Raw genomic sequence first — 22,667 nt, 5'->3', positions numbered from 1 at the left:
GGGGCCTTTCCAGTGAGGTTGAAGAGAGTTCTTCTGGAGGTGTTTTTTTCCAATAGACGAAGTATCCAGGTTGCCAGGTGATGTTTAAGGTCATCATCTCCCACAAGTACACTATGAAAAGATTGCTCTACCAAAACATGGTTATTTCTAATAGAAGCAGTTAGGCCTTTGCAATATTGGAGTATCTCTCCTTTTATCAGTTGTGAGTCAAAAGAAGCAAGAGCCAAGTGCATTGAGCATCCTGTGGCTGTCTTAAAGGGTGAGAGCTTTATGAGTTCCAGAAGAGGTGGATCTGAGATTTAGAAGGACCAGTGGCGAGGTATCTGGAGGACCTTTACAAATTTTGCCAATTGAGTCATAATAATGCCATTAGTGCATTCACCTAAACGAGAATTCAGAGTGGTAAGCACAGTGAAAGTGTTGTAAAACTGGCTAAATAGCAGACTTGTTGCAGTGCCTGATCAGTAAAATGTGTTCCTTGATCACCATGAAATTTGAGAGGAATTCCCCAGGTAGGGATAATCTTTTCTAAAAGGACCTTAACCACAGAAGAAGTGGTAGCCTGTCTGCAAGGGAGGCCTGTCTGTATGTGAAAACACATAGACCATTACTAAAACATATTTATATCCATGAGCCAGAGCAAGTTGTCAGACCTTGAGTGGCCCATTGGACAGTTTAAATTGTTTAGGAGCAGTACAAACAGACTTCTCTGGGTTGTATTTCAGACAAGTGGGACAAGTGAGGTAGATACTTTTGGTGGATTTGTCAGTGTTTCCCCATCAATATTGATTCATGAATGCTATCATTTTGTCAGTAGACCAATGGTTTAATGCTTGTACAGGGGTGATGAGTGGGGATTTTAGAGTCTCCAGTAGGACTGGGTTGTTAGTTAGTCTAAACCAGAGCTTTCTCTTTTTATCAGACCAACAATTTTTGAATTTCTAATCTTGTTTTTCCTTTTCTGAGGCCAGTTGTTGGGCTTCTTTAGCCAGTTTTTCTAAGTTATCATTTGGGGGAATGTTCCTTTGGACCAACAGAATGCGGTTAGCCCCTTTCAGGGCAGCATTCCCTGCAGAAATGTCAGCAAAGTGATTTCCCTTAGCTTCCAGAGAGTAAAGTTTAGAATGCCCCGGAATATTAGTAATAGCTAAAGTGGCAGATAAAAATATTGCATTCCTGAACATAAGAGCCATTTAAAATTTTATTTCCGCTGGAAGTAAGGAAGCCACATTGCTTCCACAGTATTCCAAAATCATGAGCTACTCTTAAAGTGTGTACCATCAGTATAAATATTGGCAGTTTTGCCCTTAGCTAAAGTAGAAGCCCATTTGAGAGTGTATAATTCAGCCTGTTGGGCCAAAGTAGCCATTGGTAAAGATGCTGCCTCAGCAACATCAAAAGGAGTTGCAGGGGCTTCCCTGATGGCGCAGTGGTTGAGAATCTGCCTGCCAATGCAGGGGACACGGGTTCGAGCCCTGGTCGGGGAAGATCCCACATGCCGCGGAGCAACTAGGCCCGTGAGCCACAACTACTGAGCCTGCGCGTCTGGAGCCTGTGCTCCGCAACAAGAGAGGCCGCAATAGTGAGAGGCCCGCGCACCGCGATGAAGAGTGGCCCCCACTTGCTGCAACTAGAGAAAGCCCTCGCACAGAAACGAAGACCCAACACAGCCATAAAATAAAAATAAATAAATAAATAGGGAGTAGGGGCAAGATGGCGGAAGAGTAAGACACGGAGATCACCTTCCTTCCCACAGATACAGTAGAAATACATCTACACGTGGAACTGCTCCTACAGAACACCCACTGAACGCTGGCAGAAGACGTCAGACCTCCCAAAAGGCAAGAAAATCCCCACGTACTTGGGTAGGGTAAAAGAAAAAAGAAATAACAGAGACAAAAGAATAGGGACGGGACCTGCGCCAGTGGGAGGGAGCCGTGAAGGAGGAAAGGTTTCCAGGCACTAGGAAGCCCCTTTGTGGGCAGAGACTGTGGGTGGCAGAGGGGGGAAGCTTCGGAGCCGCGGAGGAGAGCGCAGCCACAGGGGTGCGGAGGGCAAAGCGGAGAGACTCCCGCACAGAGGCTCGGCGCCAACCAGCACTCACCAGCCCGAGAGGCTTGTCTGCTCACCCGCCGGGGCGGGCGGGGGCTGGGAGCTGAGGCTCGGGCTTTGGTGCTAGCCGGGAGGGAGTCCGGGAAAAAGTCTGCAGCTGCCGAAGAGGCAAGAGACTTTTTCTTGCCTCTTTGTTTCGCGGCGCGCAAGGAGAGGGCATTCAGAGCGCCGCCTAGACGAACTCCAGAGGCAGGCGTGAGCCGCGGCTAACAGTGCGGACCCCAGAGACGGGCGCGAGCCGCGGCCATCAGCGCGGACCCCAGAGACTGGTAGGAAACGCTAAGGCTGCTGCTGCTGCCACCAAGAAGCCTGTGTGCGAGCACAGGTCACTCTCCACACTGCCCCTCCCAGGAGCCGGTGCAGCTCGCCACTGCCAGGCTCCCGTGATCCGGGGACAACTTCCCTGGGAGAACACACGGCGCACCTCAGGCTGCTGCAACGTCACGACGCCTCTGACGCCGCAGGCTCGCCCCGCCTCCTCCGTACCGCTCCCTCCCCCGGCCTGAGTGAGTCAGAGCCCCCGAAGCAGCTGCTCCTTTAACCCCGTTCTGTCTGGGCGGGGAACGGACGCCCTCAGGCGACGTACATGCAGAGGCGGGTCCAAATCCAAAGCTGAACGCTGGGAGCTGTACGAACAAAGAAGAGAAAGGGAAATCTCCCCCAGCAGCCTCAGAAGCAGCGGATTAAAGCTCCACAAACAACTTGATGTGCCTGCATCTGTTGAATACCTGAATAGACAACGAATCATTCCAAATTCAAAAGGTGGACTTTAGGAGCAGGATATATTAATTTCCCCTTTTCCTTTTTTGGTGAGTGTATATGTGTATGCTTCTGGGTGAGATTTTGTCTGTATAGCTTTGCTTTCACCATCAGTCCTAGGGTTAGGTCCGTCCATTTTTTTTTTTTTTTTACTTAAAAAAAATTTTTTTTTCCTAATATATGTTTTCTTAATAATTTTTTCCGTATTTTCTATTTTTAGAAATTAAAAAATTTTTTAATAAGTTTTTTCATATTTTTTTAAAAAAATTAAAATTTTTTTTTAATAAATTTTTTTCTTAAAAATTTTTTTCTTATTTTTTGCTATAAAAAATTAATAAATCTATTTTTTTTAAATTAAAAAAAAATTTTTTCTGAATACATTTACTCTTAATACTTTTTTTCTTATTTTTTATTATAATAGCTTTATTTTATTTTATTTTATCCTCTTTTTTTCTTTCTATTTTTTTCTCCCTTATATTCTGAGCTGTGTGGATGAAAGGCTCTTGGTGCTCCAGCCAGGTATCAGGGCTGTGCCTCTGAGGTGGGAGAGCCAACTTCAGGACACTGGTCCACAAGAGACCTACCAGCTCCACGTAATACCAAATGGCAAAAATCTCTCAGAGATCTCCATCTCAACATCAAGACCCAGCTTCACTCAACGACCAGCAAGCTACAGTGCTGGACACCCTATGCCAAACAACTAGCAAGACAGGAACACAGCCCCATCCATTAGCAGGGAGGCTGCCTAAAATCATAAGGCCACAGACACCCCAAAACACACCACCAGACGTGGACGTGCCCACCAGAAAGACAAGATTCAACCTAATCCACCAGAACACAGGCACTAGTCCCCTCCACCAGGAAGCCTACACAACCCACTGAACCAAACTTACCCACTGGGGACAGATACCAAAAACAACGGGAACTACGAACCTGCAGCCTGTGAAAAGGAGACCCCAAACACAGTAAGATAAGCAAAATGAGACGACAGAAAAACACACAGCAGATGAAGGAGCAGGGTCAAAACACACCAGACCTAACAAATGAAGAGGAAATAGGTAGTCTACCTGAAAAAGAATTCAGAATAATGATAGTAAGGATGATCCAAAATCTTGGAAATAGAATAGACAAAATGCAAGAAACATTTAACAAGGACGTAGAAGAACTAAAGAGGAACCAAGCAACGATGAAAAACACAATAAATGAAATTAAAAATACTCTAGATGGGATCAATAGCAGAATAACTGAGGCAGAAGAAAGGATAAGTGACCTGGAAGATAAAATGGTGGAAATAACTACTGCAGAGCAGGATAAAGAAAAAAGAATGAAAAGAACTGAGGACAGTCTCAGAGACCTCTGGGACAACATTAAACGCACCAACATTCGAATTATAGGGGTCCCAGAAGAAGAAGAGAAAAAGAAAGGGACTGAGAAAATATTTGAAGAGATTATAGTTGAAAACTTCCCTAATATGGGAAAGGAAATAGTTAATCAAGTCCTGGAAGCACAGAGAGTCCCATACAGGATAAACCCAAGGAGAAACACGCCAAGACACATATTAATCAAACTGTCAAAAATTAAATATAAAGAAAACATATTAAAAGCAGCAAGGGAAAAACAACAAATAACACACAAGGGAATCCCCATAAGGTTAACATCTGATCTTTCAGCAGAAACTCTGCAAGCCAGAAGGGAGTGGCAGGATATACTTAAAGTGATGAAGGAGAAAAACCTACAACCAAGATTACTCTACCCAGCAAGGATCTCATTCAGATGTGATGGAGAAATTGAAACCTTTACAGACAAGCAAAAGCTGAGAGAGTTCAGCACCACCAAACCAGCTTTACAACAAATGCTAAAGGAGCTTCTCTAGGCAAGAAACACAAGAGAAGGAAAACACCTACAATAACAAACCCAAAACATTTAAGAAAATGGGAATAGGAACATACATATCGATAATTACCTTGAATGTAAATGGATTAAATGCTCCCACCAAAAGACACAGACTGGCTGAATGGATACAAAAACAAGACCCATATATATGCTGTCTACAAGAGACCCACTTCAGACCTAGAGACACATACAGACTGAAAGTGAGGGGATGGAAAAAGATATTCCATGCAAATGGAAATCAAAAGAAAGCTGGAGTAGCAATTCTCATATCAGACAAAATAGACTTTACAATAAAGAATATTATAAGATACAAAGAAGGACACTATATAATGATCAAGGGATCGATCCAAGAGGAAGGTATAACAATTGTAAATATTTATGCACCCAACATAGGAGCACCTCAATACATAAGGCAAATACTAACAGCCATAAAAGGGGAAATCGACAGCAACACAATCATAGTAGGGGACTTTAACACCCCACTTTCACCAATGGACAGATCATCCAAAATGAAAATAAATAAGGAAACACAAGCTTTAAATGATACATTAAACAAGATGGACTTAATTGATATTTATAGGACATTCCACCCAAAAACAACAGAATACACATTTTTCTCAAGTGCGCATGGAACATTCTCCAGGATAGATCATATCTTGGGTCACAAATCAAGCCTTGGTAAATTTAAGAAAATTGAAATCGTATCAAGTATCTTTTCCGACCACAACGCTATGAGACTAGATATCAATTACAGGAAAAGATGTGTAAAAAATACAAACACATGGAGGCTACACAATACACTACTTAATAATGAAGTGATCACTGAAGAAATCAAAGGGGAAATCAAAAAATACCTAGAAACAAATGACAATGGAGATACGATGACCCAAAACCTATGGGACGCAGCAAAAGCAGTGCTACGAGGGAAGTTTATAGCAATACAAGCCTACCTCAAGAAACAGGAAACATCTCGAATAAACAACCTAACCTTGCACCTAAAGCAATTAGAGAAAGAAGAACAAAAAAACCCCAAAGCTAGCAGAAGGAAAGAAATCATAAAGATCAGGTCAGAAATAAATGAAAAAGAAATGAAAGAAACAATAGCAAAAATCAATAAAACTAAAAGCTGGTTCTTTGAGAAGATAAACAAAATTGATAAACCATTAGCCAGACTCATCAAGAGAAAAAGGGAGAAGACTCAAATCAATAGAATTAGAAATGAAAAAGGAGAAGTAACCACTGACACTGCAGAAATACAAAAGATCATGAGAGATTACTACAAGCAACTCTACGCCAATAAAATGGACAACCTGGAAGAAATGGACAGATTCTTAGAAATGCACAAACTGCCGAGACTGAACCAGGAAGAAATAGAAAATATGAACAGACCAATCACAAGCACTGAAATTGAAACTGTGATTAAAAACCTTCCAACAAACAAAAGCCCAGGACCAGATGGCTTCACAGGTGAATTCTATCAAACATTTAGAGAAGAGCTAACACCTATCCTTCTCAAACTCTTCCAAAATATTGCAGAGGGAGGAACACTCCCAAACTCATTCTACGAGGCCACCATCACCCTGATACCAAAACCAGACAAAGATGTCACAAAGAAAGAAAACTACAGGCCGATATCACTGATGAACATAGATGCAAAAATCCTCAACAAAATACTCGCAAACAGAATCCAACAGCACATTAAAAGGATCATACACCATGATCAAGTGGGGTTTATCCCAGGAATGCAAGGATTCTTCAATATACGTAAATCAATCAATGTGATACACCATATTAACAAATTGAAGGAGAAAAACTATATGATCATCTCAATAGATGCAGAGAAAGCTTTCGACAAAATTCAACACCCATTTATGATAAAAGCCCTGCAGAAAGCAGGCATAGAGGGAACTTTCCTCAACATAATAAAGGCCATATATGACAAACCCACAGCCAACATTGTCCTCAATGGTGAAAAACTGAAACCATTTCCACTAAGATCAGGAACAAGACAAGGTTGCCCACTCTCACCACTATTATTCAACATAGTTTTGGAAGTGTTAGCCACAGCAATCAGAGAAGACAAAGAAATAAAAGGAATCCAAATCGGAAAAGAAGAAGTAAAGCTGTCACTGTTTGCAGATGACATGATACTATACATAAAGAATCCTAAAGATGCTACCAGAAAACTCCTAGAGCTAATCAATGAATTTGGTAAAGTAGCAGGATACAAAATTAATGCACAGAAATCTCTTGCATTTCTATACACTAATGACAAAAATCTGACAGTGAAATTAAGAAAACACTCCCGTTTACCATTGCAACAAAAAGAATAAAATATCTAGGAATAAACCTACCTAAGGAGACAAAAGACCTGTATGCAGAAAATTATAAGACACTGATGAAAGAAATTAAAGATGATACAAATAGATGGAAAGATATACCATGTTCCTGGATTGGAAGAATCAACATTGTGAAAATGACTCTACTACCCAAAGCAATCTACAGATTCAATGCAATCCCTATCAAACTACCACTGGCATTTTTCACAGAACTAGAACAAAAAATTTCACAATTTGTATGGAGACACAAAAGACCCCGAATAGCCAAAGCAATCTTGAGAACGAAAAATGGAGCTGGGGGAATCAGGCTCCCTGACTTCAGACTATATTACAAAGCTACAGTAATCAAGACAGTTTGGTACTGGCACAAAAACAGAAATATAGATCAATGGAACAGGATAGAAAGCCCAGAGATAAACCCACGCACATATGGTCACCTTATCTTTGATAAAGGAGGCAAGCATATACAGTGGAGAAAAGACAGCCTCTTCAATAAGTGGTGCTGGGAAAATTGGACAGATACATGTAAAAGTATGAAATTAGAACACTCCCTGACACCATGCACAAAAATAAACTCCAAATGGATTAAAGACCTAAGTGTAAGACCAGACACTATCAAACTCTTAGAGGAAAACATAGGCAGAACACTCTATGACATACATCACAGCAAGATTCTTTTTGACCCAGCTCCCAGAGAAGTGGAAATAAGAACACAAATAAACAAATGGGACCTAATGAAACTTAAAAGCTTTTGCACAGCAAAGGAAACCATAAACAAGACCAAAAGACAACCATCAGAATGGGAGAAAATATTTGCAAATGAAGCAACTGACAAAGGATTAATCTCCAAGATTTACAAGCAGCTCATGCAGCTCAATAACAAAAAAACGAACAACCCAATCCAAAAATGGGCAGAAGACCTAAATAGACATTTCTCCAAAGAAGATATACAGATGGCCTACAGACACATGAAAGAATGCCCAACATCATTAATCATTAGAGAAATGCAAATCAAAACTACAATGAGATATCATCTCACACCAGTCAGAATGGCCATCATCAAAAAATCTAGAAACAATAAATGCTGGAGAGGGTGTGGAGGAAAGGGAACTCTCTTGCACTGTTGGTGGGAATGTAAATTGATACAGCCACTATGGAGAACAGTATGGAGGTTCCTTAAAAATCTACAAATAGAACTACCATACGATCCAGCAATCCCACTACTGGGCATATACCCTGAGAAAACCATAGTTCAAAAAGAGTCATGTACCAAAATGTTCATTGCAGCTCTATTTACAATAGCCAGGACATGGAAGCAACCTAAATGTCCATCGACAGATGAATGGATAAAGAAGATGTGGCACATATATACAATGGAATATTACTCAGCCATAAAAAGAAATGAAATGGAGGTATTTGTAATGAGGTGGATGGAGTTAGAGTCTGTCATACAGAGTGAAGTAAGTCAGAAAGAGAAAAACAAATACAGTATGCTAACATATATATACGGAATCTAAGGGAAGAAAAAAAAAAAAGGCCATGAAGAACCTAGTGGCAAGACGGGAATAAAGACACAGACCTACTAGAGAATGGACTTGAGGATATGGGGAGGGGGTGGGGTGAGATGTGACAGGGTGAGAGAGTGTCATGGACATATATACACTACCAAATGTAAAATAGATAGCTAGTGGGAAGCAGCCGCATAGCACAGGGAGATCAGCTCGGTGCTTTGTGACCACCTAGAGGGGTGGGATGGGGAGGGGGGGAGGGAGGGAGTTGCAAGAGGGAAGAGATATGGGAACATATTGTATATGTATATCTGATTAACTTTGTTATAAAGCAGAAGCTAACACACCATTGTAAGGCAATTATACTTCAATAAAGATGTTTTAAAAATAAAATAAAATAAATAAATAAATAAATAAAGTAATATTTAAAAAAAAAAAAAAAGGAGTTGCAAAGCATACCCAGCATAATATTTGCCATTGTTACTTTTTAAATAAGAACATCAGTGAATCATGAGAAGTCAGTGTTACTGAGAGATCTTTCCTGTAAATCATCATGAGGAGTCAGGAGGTGATCAGTCAGTGTTAAGCAGTCAAGAGGGACTTCTTCCGTGACAGAGGGGGGGAAGAGTAGCAGGGTTAAGGTTATTATAGCATAAAAGAGTTATGCGAGGAGCAGTTAACAAAAGGACTTACTTCATAGGAGGTGAGGCAGCTGGCTGAGAAATATTGAGGGTGATGAGAATTCAGGAGGGCTTCTACTGCATGAAGTACAAAAATGGTTAGAGGGGATCCCACAGTTTTCTTGGTGGCCTTAACCCAAAGGGCAGTGGCCATAATGGCTTTAAGGCAAGCAGGGTATCCCTATGCCACAGGGTCCAGTTACTGGCTATAATGCAATGTGGGTTGATGGTGGACCCCGTGGTTTTAGGTGAGTACCCCAAGGGCATTCTCTTCCTTTTTATATACAAAAAAGAAAAGAGGAAATTTGATCATTGGGATTCTCAAGGGCAGGCAGGTTCATCAGACTCAACTTTAAGGCCTTACAGGCTATGTTGTTTGGTTCTTCCCATAAGTTTGAGTCATGGTTGTTATTGTTTAATAAAGCATACAGAGGTTTGGCCATAAGAGAGAAATTTGGAATTCAATTTTGGCAGTAACCAACTATCCTGAGAAAACTTTGCAGTTGGTGCTTAGTTTGGAGTTTGGGAAAACTTAGGACATCATGAAGTGTATCTGGGTCTACATGTAGCTTTTGTTCTGATATCAGATGCCCTAAATATCAAACCTGGGTTTGGGCAAACTGCAATTTTTCTTTGACGACCTTATGTCCATTTCAGGCTAAAAATTTTGGCAAGTGAATACTGTCTTCCTGTGAGGAAGATTGAGAAGGAGAGCAAAGAAGCAAATCATCCACATATTGCAACAAAGTAGAACCTCTAGGGAACTTTATATAATCCAGATCAGCCTTTAGGATTTGTGAGAAATAAGAAGGACTCTCAGCAAACCCCTGGGACATTACTGTCCAGGGGAATTGTTTTTCTTCCCAAGTGAGAGCAAAAAGGTATTGGCCGGCTTCATCAACTGGAATATTAAAGAATGAACTATATAAATCAGTAACAGTAAAGAATTTACTTCCAGTAAGAATGGATATTAGTAATGTATGGGGATTAGGAACAACGGGGTGTCAAGGGATAACAATGTTGTTTACTGCTCAGAGATTCTGGATGAACCTCCACCCTCAGCCTTTAGGTTTTCTTACTGGGCTGGTGTAAAGGATAATGAGACCTTGAGCCTTGTAATGTTCTATTATGGGCTTTATGCCTTTAAGGGCTTCTTTTCTTATGGAATATTAATTAATTCTGGGAAGTGGTTTTGAGGGCTCTATTTGAATCTTGATGGGAGGTGCGCTGTGAATTTTGCCAGTATCAATTGGAGTTTTTGCCCATAAGGAGGGTGGCAGCTGATTCACTAGGGGCAAATGATCAGTGTTTCCAGAATTAGCTCTAGTGCCATCAGAGGCAAAACAAATAAAAGATGTCAAAGGATCATTTAATTCACCTGATTGGTTACTTTGATGACTATTGTCAAATTCTAGAATTATTTCCCCCTTTTGGGAGAAAGAAATTCCAGCATGATACTTCTTTAAGAAGTATCAGCTTAATAAATGAATAGGGGCAGAGGAACTAAGGAGAAAAGGGTGTGCGTCTCTCAATGGGCCTAAACAAAAGGGAATAGGTTCAGGGAGAGGAAACTCTTGAGGCTTGTTAGAAATCCCACTATTTGAGCTGTTTTAGGGACTGCTTTATAGTAGTGGGGTTGAGCACTGAGAGTATGGCTCCAGGGTCAGTTAAGACTAGAAGAGATTCATCCCCAATCTGGAGAAATGTTTCTCCAAGTCGATTGAGAGGGAGGATTGGGAAGAGCCCCTGTAGTTTATCAGAGTCCTGTCATTGAGAATTGGGCAGATGTTGGAAAGGCTGGTTAGAGGGCTGAAGGCCTGAAGTACTTACACTTGTTAACAGTCTCTTTCCAATGTCCTGGCTCTTGGCAATAATAGCAGAAACTAGGAGGGTTTTTGTTTAGGAGTCTTTTAGTTGCTGGATTTGAAGATTAAGAATTTTAGTAGTCTTTTTTGGGGGTGGGGCAGGGTTACCCACCTAGAGTTTGAGTGACTGGTTTGCCAGGTTAGCTAAATCTGGAGTGGACATCATTTTCCATTCTATCCTGGTCCTTTTTACTAGAAAGGAAAGCGCCCAGTTCAGCCCATTAATAAACATAGAGATAACAGATACCCAGATGGAATCTACATCTGAAAGAAGATCAGAATTTTCTTTTAAAACAATCTGGAGTTGATTGTAATAGTCATGAACAGGATTATCAGATTTTTGTGTGCAAGCGTGAATTTTGTTCCAATCAACAGGCTTTGGAAAAGCCGTAGGAATTACCTGATGAAGTCGCCTCATGATTGCTTAAGTGTGATCGTATAATAAGTTACTGGGCTGGTCTCCCAGTTGTAATGCTAGAGACCTTTCAAGATTTTCCCAATTAGCAGTTTTTATCCAATGCTGGGCCTGGCCTTCACTGACAAATATATGAACTAGGTGATGTAAGTCAGAGAAACCAAGTTGTCAAGTTTGAATGACTATATTAAATTCCTCAGCAAATCTATGAGGATCTTCTGTTACTTTGGGAAAATCTTTGACTATTGCTCACAGTTCAGCTTTAGTCCAGGGAATATAAGAAATTAAGGGTTTAGCCTCTGGCTCCTCAGAAGGCTTAATTTTAAAGCAACAGGTTCTGGCAATTTCAAAGGAAGAGGGAGTAGGGAGAGTTTCAGAGAAAAGGGGAAGTTTAGCAAGAAAATTAGTAATGGGGACACTGAGGGTACAGAGGAGGTGTAGACAATGTAAAAGGAAGGAGGAAGTTTGTGCCAGAGGCAGAGTCTGACCATAGGAGCTGAGGGAGAAAGACAAGATGGCATCTGAGGTGAAGCCTGAGATGAAGAAGCTAAGGAAGAAGATCGTGAAGCTTCAGAAGCTATTTTGTTTTTCTTTAATAATTTGCCTCAGTTAATCTTAAAGTCTTATTTTGCAGAGAGGCAATTTTAGACTTCTGATAACATTGGGAAGCCTCAAAATTTCAAATCAAAGTAGTCATTCCATTCAGTTCTGGAAGTTTTTGAGCTATTGTAATCCAGTTTGGTTTTAAGAAAATTAATTTGAGGATTCCAAAAGTGTCCCATAATGGCCATTGGTATTCTAAATTGCCTTTGGTCAGGTTGGTCCATTGGAAATGCCTGTGAGGAAGGACTGTGGTTTTTAAACACAAAATCAGCTGAAGTACCTGTTGTGGGGTGGGTTGCCCTCAAAATATTTAGATAACTGGGATCCCAATTCTCAGAGGTTTTTCTCTATAATAAAAGAACAGTTTTCAAACAGCTTAAACAACTTACAGTTTAAACAGCTCAATTCAAACAGCTCGCAACTCAAACAGCTCGCAGGTCTAATACCAGCCAGTTCTAAGGAAACAGTTTGGTCCTGGAGAAACCAGGCCAGAGGCTTCTCAGCCAGCTTCAGTTAAAACAATCTGATCTCAAAATCAGACCAAAGTGCCAAATGAGTACCCTCATGCAGAACAAGGCCTTAACCTGGAAGACAGAACCTTAAAATAGATTCCAGATAAAGCCTGGAGAGCTTCAAATGCAAAAAGGATATGAGCTCGGATCCTGGAGAAACATGTACCTTCAAACTCCAAGGTCTGCGAGAAAAATCAGTGAGCACAGTGGGCTCAATTGTGGGGACTGCACCTGTTTGCTCACCAGCCCTGGAGCTATTGGGGGTCTTCTCTGATCCCCGTACAGGCCACCAAAATGTTGACCTAAAACAAATGGACTTCCAGATATTTCTTCAGCAGAAATGGTTTTATTTGTGATCAGCAATTCGAGGTATATAACCATGGCAAGCCATGTGCTGCAAGTTCTCGCTTTACAAGGGAAGAAGAGCTCATTTATAGAGAGGAAAAGGAGGTTGGCGGACTATAGTAAACTAAGAGTCCATGGCTTTTTATTGGCTGAATCATTGCCAGGAAAGAAGAGGAGTCTTCTTTCTGTTGGGCTTTGCTGTCATTACAGGGCATGAGAGCTCCATTTTCTGGGATCCTGACTATTTAACTGAGGTTTCTTTTTATTGATTTTTTACAATATCAATATAACTGCCCTTTTTTTTTTCCAAGAAGAGAAATATTTTTTTGGAGGAAAATCTGTAGTATACGCTTTTTCCCATGTTTATACCAACCCATAAAGTTTGATAATCACAAGTGAACCTTTAAGAAAGGTCAAACCTTTTCTGCCAACTGTAAGGACTGCAATCAAGGTTATTCAGAAAGAAAGCATTTTAAGTTATCAGGAATATCAAAAGATCTAGATGTTCAATACAATCTTTGAAACATTACCAAAAATAGGTTGTTTATTCCTGAAAGCTGGTAGGGAGGTGATATTTTAAGAGTATCTTCATTTGTCTTGAGTATACTAGATTCTTGGCTTGGCTGACCAAAATAACAGGAGAGGTGAAGAGTGTAACTCTTATTTACATAGCTATCTCTTAAGTAAGACTGTATCCCCCAGAGCTCCTTAGTGTTTGTTTACTGCATCAAAGAATCCTATATCCTTTACTCCTGATCGGCCATTTAGGTTGTACCATTTATAGCATGCCTCTGATCAGTCCCACAGAAACATCTTTTCATTCATTCAATTATTCATTCATTTAACAAGCGTTCATTAAACAAATAGTAGTAATATGGTGGCATTAATAATGCTATTAACAACAAGAACAGAAAAAACACCCACAGTCATTTATTGAGCCCTTTTTATCGGCTAGACCCAGTACTAAGATATATTTATTTCATTTAATTTTTAGAAAATCCTGTAAAGTTGGTTGATAATATCCCTGGTTTACAGACCAGGGGAGTCTGAAAGTTTAAATCAACTTGTTCAAGGTCAAAGGTTAGGAAATAGCAAAGCTGATATTCAAAATCTGATTCTTTTATTTCAAAGACCATTCTAATAATCATTACACTAAAGCAGTCTTTCTGTTATATGCAAGGCAGTATGCTAGAATATGGGATTAAATGAATAAAGATGAATAAGACATAGTTGATAAGAAGCAAATAGTTTTATGGGGGACATTATTCAAATCCTAAAATAAAGTGACAACACATTGATTTTTATGGGAGCCTTGAGGAGGACTACATAAGCCAGCTCTTCAGAGGAGAGGTTGGAAGAGAATAAGATAAAAATGGGGGATAAGGGCACTGACAGTGTCATGAAATGAAGAGAATCTGACCCAAGGCATTGACATTAAGGATGATGCAAAGGCATTGGATTAGAGAAATATTTAAGAAACTGCAGCACTTGTTGCTTAGATCTGGGGAAAGTGAAGGAAAGAAGAAATGAAAGATAGACTTCCAAGGTTCTGGTTAGAACGAATAGATAAATTATATTGGCCAAAACTATGGCCAGAATACAGAATACAGAGGGAGGATTTCAATTTTGACATTTTGAGTTTGAGGTGCATAGGATATTGAGGAAGAAATGTCCAGCTAGTGGTTGAATATATGAGTCTGAAGCTCAAGAGTGAGGCTGGGGCTGGAGTTTAGGAGTTTTCAGTCCTTAGCATGTGGGTGCTAATGGGATTGATGCAGGAGTTTTAAGGCAATTTATTAGCACAGACGTTCTTTCCAAGGGCAGCTTGGAAACAACAAATTACTTCATTGAACTTGTATCGGGGAAAGTTCTTTATCCTGTCCCTTGTAGTGTATTAAAACTTCAGATGGGGAATTCCCTGGCAGTCCAGTGGTTAAGACTCTGTGCTTTCATTGCCATGGGCAGTCCCTGGTTGGGGAGCTAAGATCCTACAGGCTGCATGGCGGGGCCAAAAAAAAAAAAACAACTTCAGATGGTTGAGGGACGAGGGAGGGCTTATTGGGCAAGTTAACAGGCTACTTTAATAGCCTTAATATGGTACATTTTAGCCACCTTCAAGCACCAGGGTCACCTTCCATTAGCTCCATGCTCCCCGGTCCCTGAGGTCTCTAGCATGTATTTTTACAAAGTGTAGGAGGTCTGCCTCTTCTGTCATGAATCTCTAGCCTCCCACACTTCATTCTTCACATTTTCCTCTCATCCAGGACACAAGCCATGTGGGTGCCATAAAATGTGGAGCTCTCTGCCTTCCTCTACTTCTTCCAAGTACAGAGCACCCTCCATCTTTCCTCTGCTCTCATTTGCCAGTTCAGTGACTTGCTCTGGCTCATGAGTTTTATAATTGGCACAGTACGAATTTATGTCTCAGCAAACTTACAAATTACTGCATGTAATAGATTTTTGAGACCGTTTATGAATAATTGAAACCACAAATGTTAAATTCTTGAATGCCAAGGGCCTACTGAATATCAATATTTCATGGAGTTCCATAAAGAACATTATGAATTCCAGTTTTTATGCCTCTTAAAATATTTGAGAGCCCCTGATCCATAGTATTGATATCTGTGACTTTATTACTCCTTTCTCTTTTGGAATAAATTAACATGTTCAACATATTCCTCGTGAAGATATTAAAAAAACAAATCCTTCTTTACATTTCATGGAAGTAGAGGGAGTTGAAATATGATGCTTTACATTTCATATCTTTTATTTCATTTCTTTGGTTTGCTTTCATTTTTTAAGTGGTAATATAGTAGATGCTTATTGTCAAAAATTAGACTATTCAGACGCATGTGAAGTAAAATGAAAATCTTAATTTGCCTCATCCTTCAGTCTTATTGCCTACTGGTATTTTGGTTTGCATCCTTCTAAATCTTTTCATTTGGATTTACACAAGTAAGTACTCACATAGATATATAGGGAATTTTTTTTTACAAGCTAGATGGAATCATAGTATATATATATTGTTTAATTTTAAAAATCCTTAGATATATATAGATCTACCTCATTCTTCTCAACCTCTGCACAGTGTTTCATAGTAAGAATGTATTCTACTTTATTTAACCATTTCCCTAGCTGTGTCGTTTTTTTCCCCCTATACTAAATGTGACAGGACGTTGAATGGGATATTTTTCCCTATTGTCAACAAAACTGTTGCTGAGGCCCAACACTGAGGACAGAAGTACTGTTAAGTAGCTCATGTTTGAAAGGAGCCCCCCAGCAGTGAGAGCTAGACTTTCCCTGTGGGGCTTATTGAAAGGGGTGAGAAGTATTCACTGTTCCACCCCCAGGCTTTATACAAAGAGAACTGAGAGACAAGGAGGTTTTAAGATCTGGGAGAGGGCTGTGTTTGGGGGAAGAAGTTATTTTCTCCCTTTCTAGAATCAAGAGAAGAGATGTGCTCTAAGAGAATTTATTGTGGCATTTTGAGACACCAACAGGAAAAAGAGACTGACATTTTATTGGACCTGCTTAGCCAGTGGATTTGCTGACTTACCCCATTACTGTCTGAACAGAAAAAAAGAAAATTGGTGAGCGTTGACCCAGTGGGGGGGCTGCCAAGTGGGGAGGTGGATCAGAATTGCTCTGTTACCCCACCCCCGCCAGGTCCAGATCCTGGCATGTGTTAGTTGGTCCTGTAGCAGAGGGAGATGAAATTGGGGTGTACTTGAGCAGCTTCGGAGGAAAGAGTGTATATGTTAGCGGGATGTGGCATGAAAGCCACCAGCTGAGGGCCAGCTCCAAGAGGTAGTCACATGATTGGTTATCTATTACCTACTATACGAGAGCCATGATTAGATCTAGATTCTTTTTGCAAGGTCTTTAGTCAGTTTGGATAACATTTTAAAGTTGGCATACTGTGTTTCTTAGAAAAGAAAAACCTATCAAAACACCTAAGTAATTAGTCTAAAAAAAAGTCATGCTGATACCTTCTCAAGAAATTTGAGCTGTTAGATATCACATAACATTAAAACCAGCTTTTTCTGGAAGACAGCCAGCATACATGAGTTCTTAGTTATACATGGGAGTGAACATTCACGTGTATCTAGTACGTGGTCATCACATCCTTACCAGGAGGACTGAGGTTTATCTGAGCAATGTTGTCACTCCACAGGAAGTATAAGTAATTAAGAGGTCATTTTTAATAGGATAAGACTAGGCTTACTCTTTGTACTTACTGGTGGTAAGTACACATTAAAAAAGGTCCTGTAGTGCTAATGAGAATATTTATTTGATTTAAGATGCCTTTAATTGGTTAAACTGAAACTCTTATTCCTACCACTTCAAAGGAATCATTTATTTTCTAAGTTGCTCATAACTTAATGCAAATTTTTCTGTGAAGGAGGAGCAATTTCATCATTCAGCTGTAGGAAAAAAAATCATGATTATATTTAGAGGGTAGAAATAAAGTATTACAGTAACTTATAAGAAATTATAAGAACAGGGCATAAGAGTGTGACACATTCTTTTGTTTTTTTTTTTAAAGACACCAATTGTACTTGAACATTTGTTACTTTTTTAAAAAATAATTAATTAATTAATTAATTTTTGGCTGTGTTGGGTCTTCGTTTCTGTGCGAGGGCTTTCTCTAGTTGCGGCAAGTGGGGGCCACTCTTCATCGCGGTGCGCGGGCCTCTCACTATTGCGGCCTCTCTTGTTGCGGAGCACAGGCTCCAGACGCGCAGGCTCAGTAGTTGTGGCTCACGGGCCTAGTTGCTCCGCGGCATGTGGGATCTTCCCAGACCAGGGCTCGAACCCGTGTCCCCTGCATTGGCAGGCAGATTCTCAACCACTGCGCCACCAGGGAAGCCCTGGTGACACATTCTTGAACAGGAAATTTAAGAGCCTAGTAGGTTTTTTGGGAAAGATTATATTCAAATGAAAGCAACTGTTGCATTATGTTTCATTTGTATTTTTCTGGTTATTTTTCACTGAATGTTTGACACGATTGTAAAGGTTTGATACAGCTATAAATTCCTTTTCTAACAACAGTAGACTATTTCAAAGTTATTAAATTAGAGACAGAGATAATGGTATTTTTAATAACTTTAAAATGTGAATCTTAAAGTTTTAAAATATACATATTGCATGAACCTTGTAGTTTCACACTTTTATGCTTAAATTTACATATTTCTTTTGAAACATGCTTTATTATTTATTATTTACTTTCTGATTTGTGTTATAGGAAATGTCACAGTCATTTTCTGCAATCACGTTAGATAACACAGAGGTAAATAACATGATGACTAATGCACAGAGAAATGAAATCCCAGTAGAGGAAGTTGGTAAGGTTCCTGAACATAAAATCACCACTAAGGGAACAGCAAATAAAGACAGCAAGGCGAGGAGTTGTTCTGAGAGTTGTTTGAGTGCCCAAGGCAAGTCCTTCCATGACGAGCCTCAAAGATCTCATCCTGAGTCTGGCTCTGATCCCTCCGATCCTGAAACTTTGCTTGCAAAGGCAGCTGGTTCAGTTCCACAGGGTTCTGAAGAAAACAAGGTCAAGAGGACATCCTGCATGTATGGGGCAAACTGCTACAGGTATGAAGTAAAATTACAGCTAGCATATAATTCCATTACTTCAACAGCATAATAGCTATGTAGATACATGCTATAGTGTGTTAAAAGCCTAATAAAACCCATTGGCCTAAAGGTTAGGAGCTTTATCATGTTTCTCCTGGTTTGCACTTTCTCAGTATACATTCTGGCAAATCCTGCTAGGGGCTTTTAAAATATTGTGGGGGATTAAGTGTTTCATTGTAGATATACTGATTAATACAGGGATCTGAACTGGGGAATCCAGACTTGAAAACAGAATCACTCAGATCGAAATACCTGCTTATGTAATGTCTTATTTAGATGTTGGAAAGATGGCTTCATAAAGAGTTGCTGTATACAGTATAACTCTCAAGAGTTCTAAGTTGTGTTTAAGCATCTTATATTTGTGCATTTTCCTTTATATTTTTCTAATGGTGCTTTTGAGTCACTGTGATGCCTTCTAAAACAACTGAATATATATTTTCTGGATTGATTGGTTACTCCTATACTTACTTCATTTGATAACACTGTACCATATTTTCTAATTTCATGCTTTGTGAATTAGTTTTAGGCTATAGTTTCTCTCTGTTTATTCTAGCATGTTTATAATTACCCAGCCCTATTTCAGAAGTATTTCTTTGCCACTCCAACTTATCAAACCAAGTATCTTATGAGTACATTCTAATACAGTTTGTCTTCTATTCGATAGCATATTTATATCACATATTCTGTTAATTTCTCATTCATTGTATCTCTCTTTAAAATGCAGTGCCATTATAACACCTGAATAATTATATTTTTCAATTTCAACAATTATAATTTATGCGTTTATTCACAATTTTGTCTATTTGCAATGGCCTTAGTCCTGCATATGGAACATAATTAATAAACTTGTGAAATGGAAGTATATAAACCTTCTATTATTTTGGATTTTTGAAAAATCCTGTTTGGTATCTGTATCAGTTCACTAGAGCTGCTATAACAAAATGCCACAGATTGGGTGGTTTAAACAGCAGAAATTTATTATCTCACAGTTCTGGAGGCTGAAAGCCTATGATCAAGGTGTTGGCAGATTGGGTTTCTCCTGCAGGCTCTCTCCTTGGCTTGCACACAGTGCCTTCTCATTGCGACCTCACGTGGCCTTTTCTCTGTGCATGCACATCTCTGGAGTCTCTTCCTCATCTTATAAGGACATCAGTCATTTTGGATTAAAGCCCTACCCTCATGACCTTATTTAATCTGAATTATCTCTTTAAAGGCTCTGTCTCCAAATATAGTCACATTAGGGGTTAGGGCTTGAACATATAAATTTGGGGGTAGGGAACACAATTCAGTCCATAACAGTGTTTGGCTGGTATTTGTCTTTGTTAAATGTGATTGAATGTTTTATCAAGATCATAATGAATTCATACATATTTGATGATGATACACGTTAGTTTTAACCAGTCATAGCTTATGAATAGTTTTTTTACTTTTTCACTAATTTTGATATACGTAATTAATACCTGAGAAATATTTGCCACTGAAATCTTTAAAACAAAATGTTTATATTTGTAACAAAGGGGGGAAAATAACCTATATTGAGTTCTTGTTATATACATCCATCTTAACAATCAGTTAAATGTATCTTTTCTCCAGCCTCAATGCTACTGCTTTAGCTCATGCCATGATCTCTCTGGGACAAGTGAATCATCTCCTAAGTCTCTAAACTTTCTGTCAGGGTCATATTCCTTCCTCATTGTTGCCTGAATGATCTGGCTAAGAAAATAAAAACAAAGATAAGAAAGAAGAGAGAGAAAAAAATCTGACAATATTACTCTCTTTTACAGAATCCTTCAGTGGCTAAAGGCCAGATTTCTTAGCATAGTCTAGAAGACCCTGCACTCCCAGTCATTCTTTGGACGCACCATGCTGTCATGCTATTGTTAGGTCCTTTGGATGTGCTGTTCCCGTTTCCTCTCTCCTGTCCTGCTTAAAGACACATTCAGTTCCTTTCTTAGTCCTTTTCTAACATGTTCATTCTTCCCTAAATTGCTCATCTTCTATTCTACACAACATTTCCTCGTACACTTTCTAATATTTGATATTAGATCTGATATTTACTATCTAATCATTGATTTCTAATTATTTATTTACATGTTCTGTCTTAATAGAAAATTATTGCTCAGGGGTAGTCTTATTCACTCCCTTGATGTTACAGTATTAACTCCCAAGTCTGTATCTCCAACACAGATTTCTGTACTAAATTTTACATCCAGATAATCACCACTTAAATCACAGGCACTTCAAATTCAACCTGTCTAAAGCAGTCACATCTTATTTCAATCCTTTGTGAAACGAAAAAACAACAAAATAGCATTTAACTTTATAGAAACTGTTGCTTCCAAAAACTTCTTTTTGAAAATTTTGTTCTTCTGGGGCCATATAGTTTTTCTGTTTAATAGCATATGGTTCCATTAGTAAACTGCTTTTAAAAATTGGACAGAAATTGAAATGTCTCTTATTAACTTGTAAGAAATTTATACCTTAATTAAAACTTGTAGATTTTATCTCCATAAGGTCATATAAATTATGAGTTAATAGTCTATAAAATAAGGGTTTTATCTCTAATAAAGGTGATGTGTCTTATTGAGGACCAAAGCTCCCACTGAAAACAACTAGCAAAGCGGAACACTCATGCTTGAGAACATTAGAGGCAGTCAGGACCTTGAGGCTTCTTTTTCTCTTGTGACATTTGCCAATTTTTTAGTGTTCCAGACTGAGGGCTAAAAGGACAGGCAGAGTTTTGGGCAGTCTCATGGAACTTAGGCAACTTTTACATTTCTTGCCTTTGCATTTGGCAAGAAATCTTTGACAAATCCAATGTCATGAAGCTTTCCCCCTGTTTTCTTCTAGAAGTTTTATATTTTAGGTCTTACTTTTATGTCTTGGATACATTTTGAGTTAATTTTGTATATGGTGTAAGGGAAGCGTCCAACTTCATTCTTTTGCATGTGAATATCCTCTTTTTCCAGCACCATTTGTTGAAAAGAGTATTCTTTCCTTTTGGAATGGTCTTGGCAACTTTGTTGAAAAATCATTTGACCGTATAAGCAAGAGTTTATTTTGGGCTGTCTGTTCTCGTCCATGTGTCTATATGCCTGTCTTTATGTTAGTACCACACTGTTTTGATAACTGTAGTTTTGTAATAAGTTTTGAAATCAGGAAGTGTGAAACCTTCAACTTTTTCAAGATTGTTTTGTCCATTTGAGGTCCCTTGAGATTTCACATGAATTTTAGGATGGATTTTTCTATTTCTGCAAAAAAATGTCATTGGGATTTTAATAGAGATTGCTTTAAATCTGTAGATTGCTTTGGGTAGTATTTACATCTTAACAATATTAAGTCTTCCATTCCATGAACATGGGATGTCTTTCCATTTATTTGTGTCTTCTTTAATAGAAATTAAACCTGTGTATGTCTTTCACCTCCTTACATTTATTTCCTAACTATCTTATTTTAAAATGTTATTGTAAATTGAATTGTTTTCTTAATTTCCTTTCGGGATTGTTCATTACAATTATATAGGAACACAACTGGTTTTTGGGTGTTGATTTTTGTATCCTCCAACTTTGCTGAATTAGTTTATTACTTCTAACAGTACGCCAAAAGTAGAATGTTCACGGCAGTATTATTTATAAAAGCCAATAACTAGAATGAGTCCAAAAGTCTATTAATAGTAGAATGGACAAATAAATTATAGCACTTTCATACAGTGGAATGTTACACAGTAATAAAAGTATACTACTGTTACATGAAGTAACGTGGAGTAATCATACAAACATAAAAAGTCATTCTCAAAGAAGTACAGACTATATATTTCCATTTTAATTCAAATATAGGAAAAACTAATATGTTGTTTGTAACATTGCTTCTCAAAGTATGTTCCAGAGGCCCTTGCAGGTCCTGGTCCCCAAGATGCTTTTAGGAAACCTGTTGGGCCAAAACCATTTTCATAATAATACTTTGTGTGTGTGTGCCTTTTTCACTCTGATTCTC

General features: G+C 39.0%; 1 protein-coding gene across 3 annotated transcripts in view; it reads left to right on the top strand.

Annotated features, from left to right (window-relative positions):
- The window catches only part of APLF (aprataxin and PNKP like factor), a 100,456-nt gene that overhangs the window by 52,628 nt on the left and 25,161 nt on the right, over positions 1-22,667 (top strand). For all 3 annotated transcript variants that reach the window (XM_059942547.1, XM_059942549.1, XM_059942548.1), the window contains exon 7: positions 18,277-18,632. In XM_059942547.1, the coding sequence (XP_059798530.1) occupies positions 18,277-18,632 (356 nt within the window). The remainder of the gene's footprint in view (positions 1-18,276; positions 18,633-22,667) is intronic.

The sequence above is a fragment of the Balaenoptera ricei genome, chromosome 13, assembly GCF_028023285.1.
Source record: "Balaenoptera ricei isolate mBalRic1 chromosome 13, mBalRic1.hap2, whole genome shotgun sequence".
In the NCBI taxonomy this organism is placed as follows: Eukaryota; Metazoa; Chordata; class Mammalia; order Artiodactyla; family Balaenopteridae; genus Balaenoptera; species Balaenoptera ricei.
Note: the sequence above shows the minus strand (reverse complement) of the source record. Positions and strands in the feature narration are given on the sequence as shown.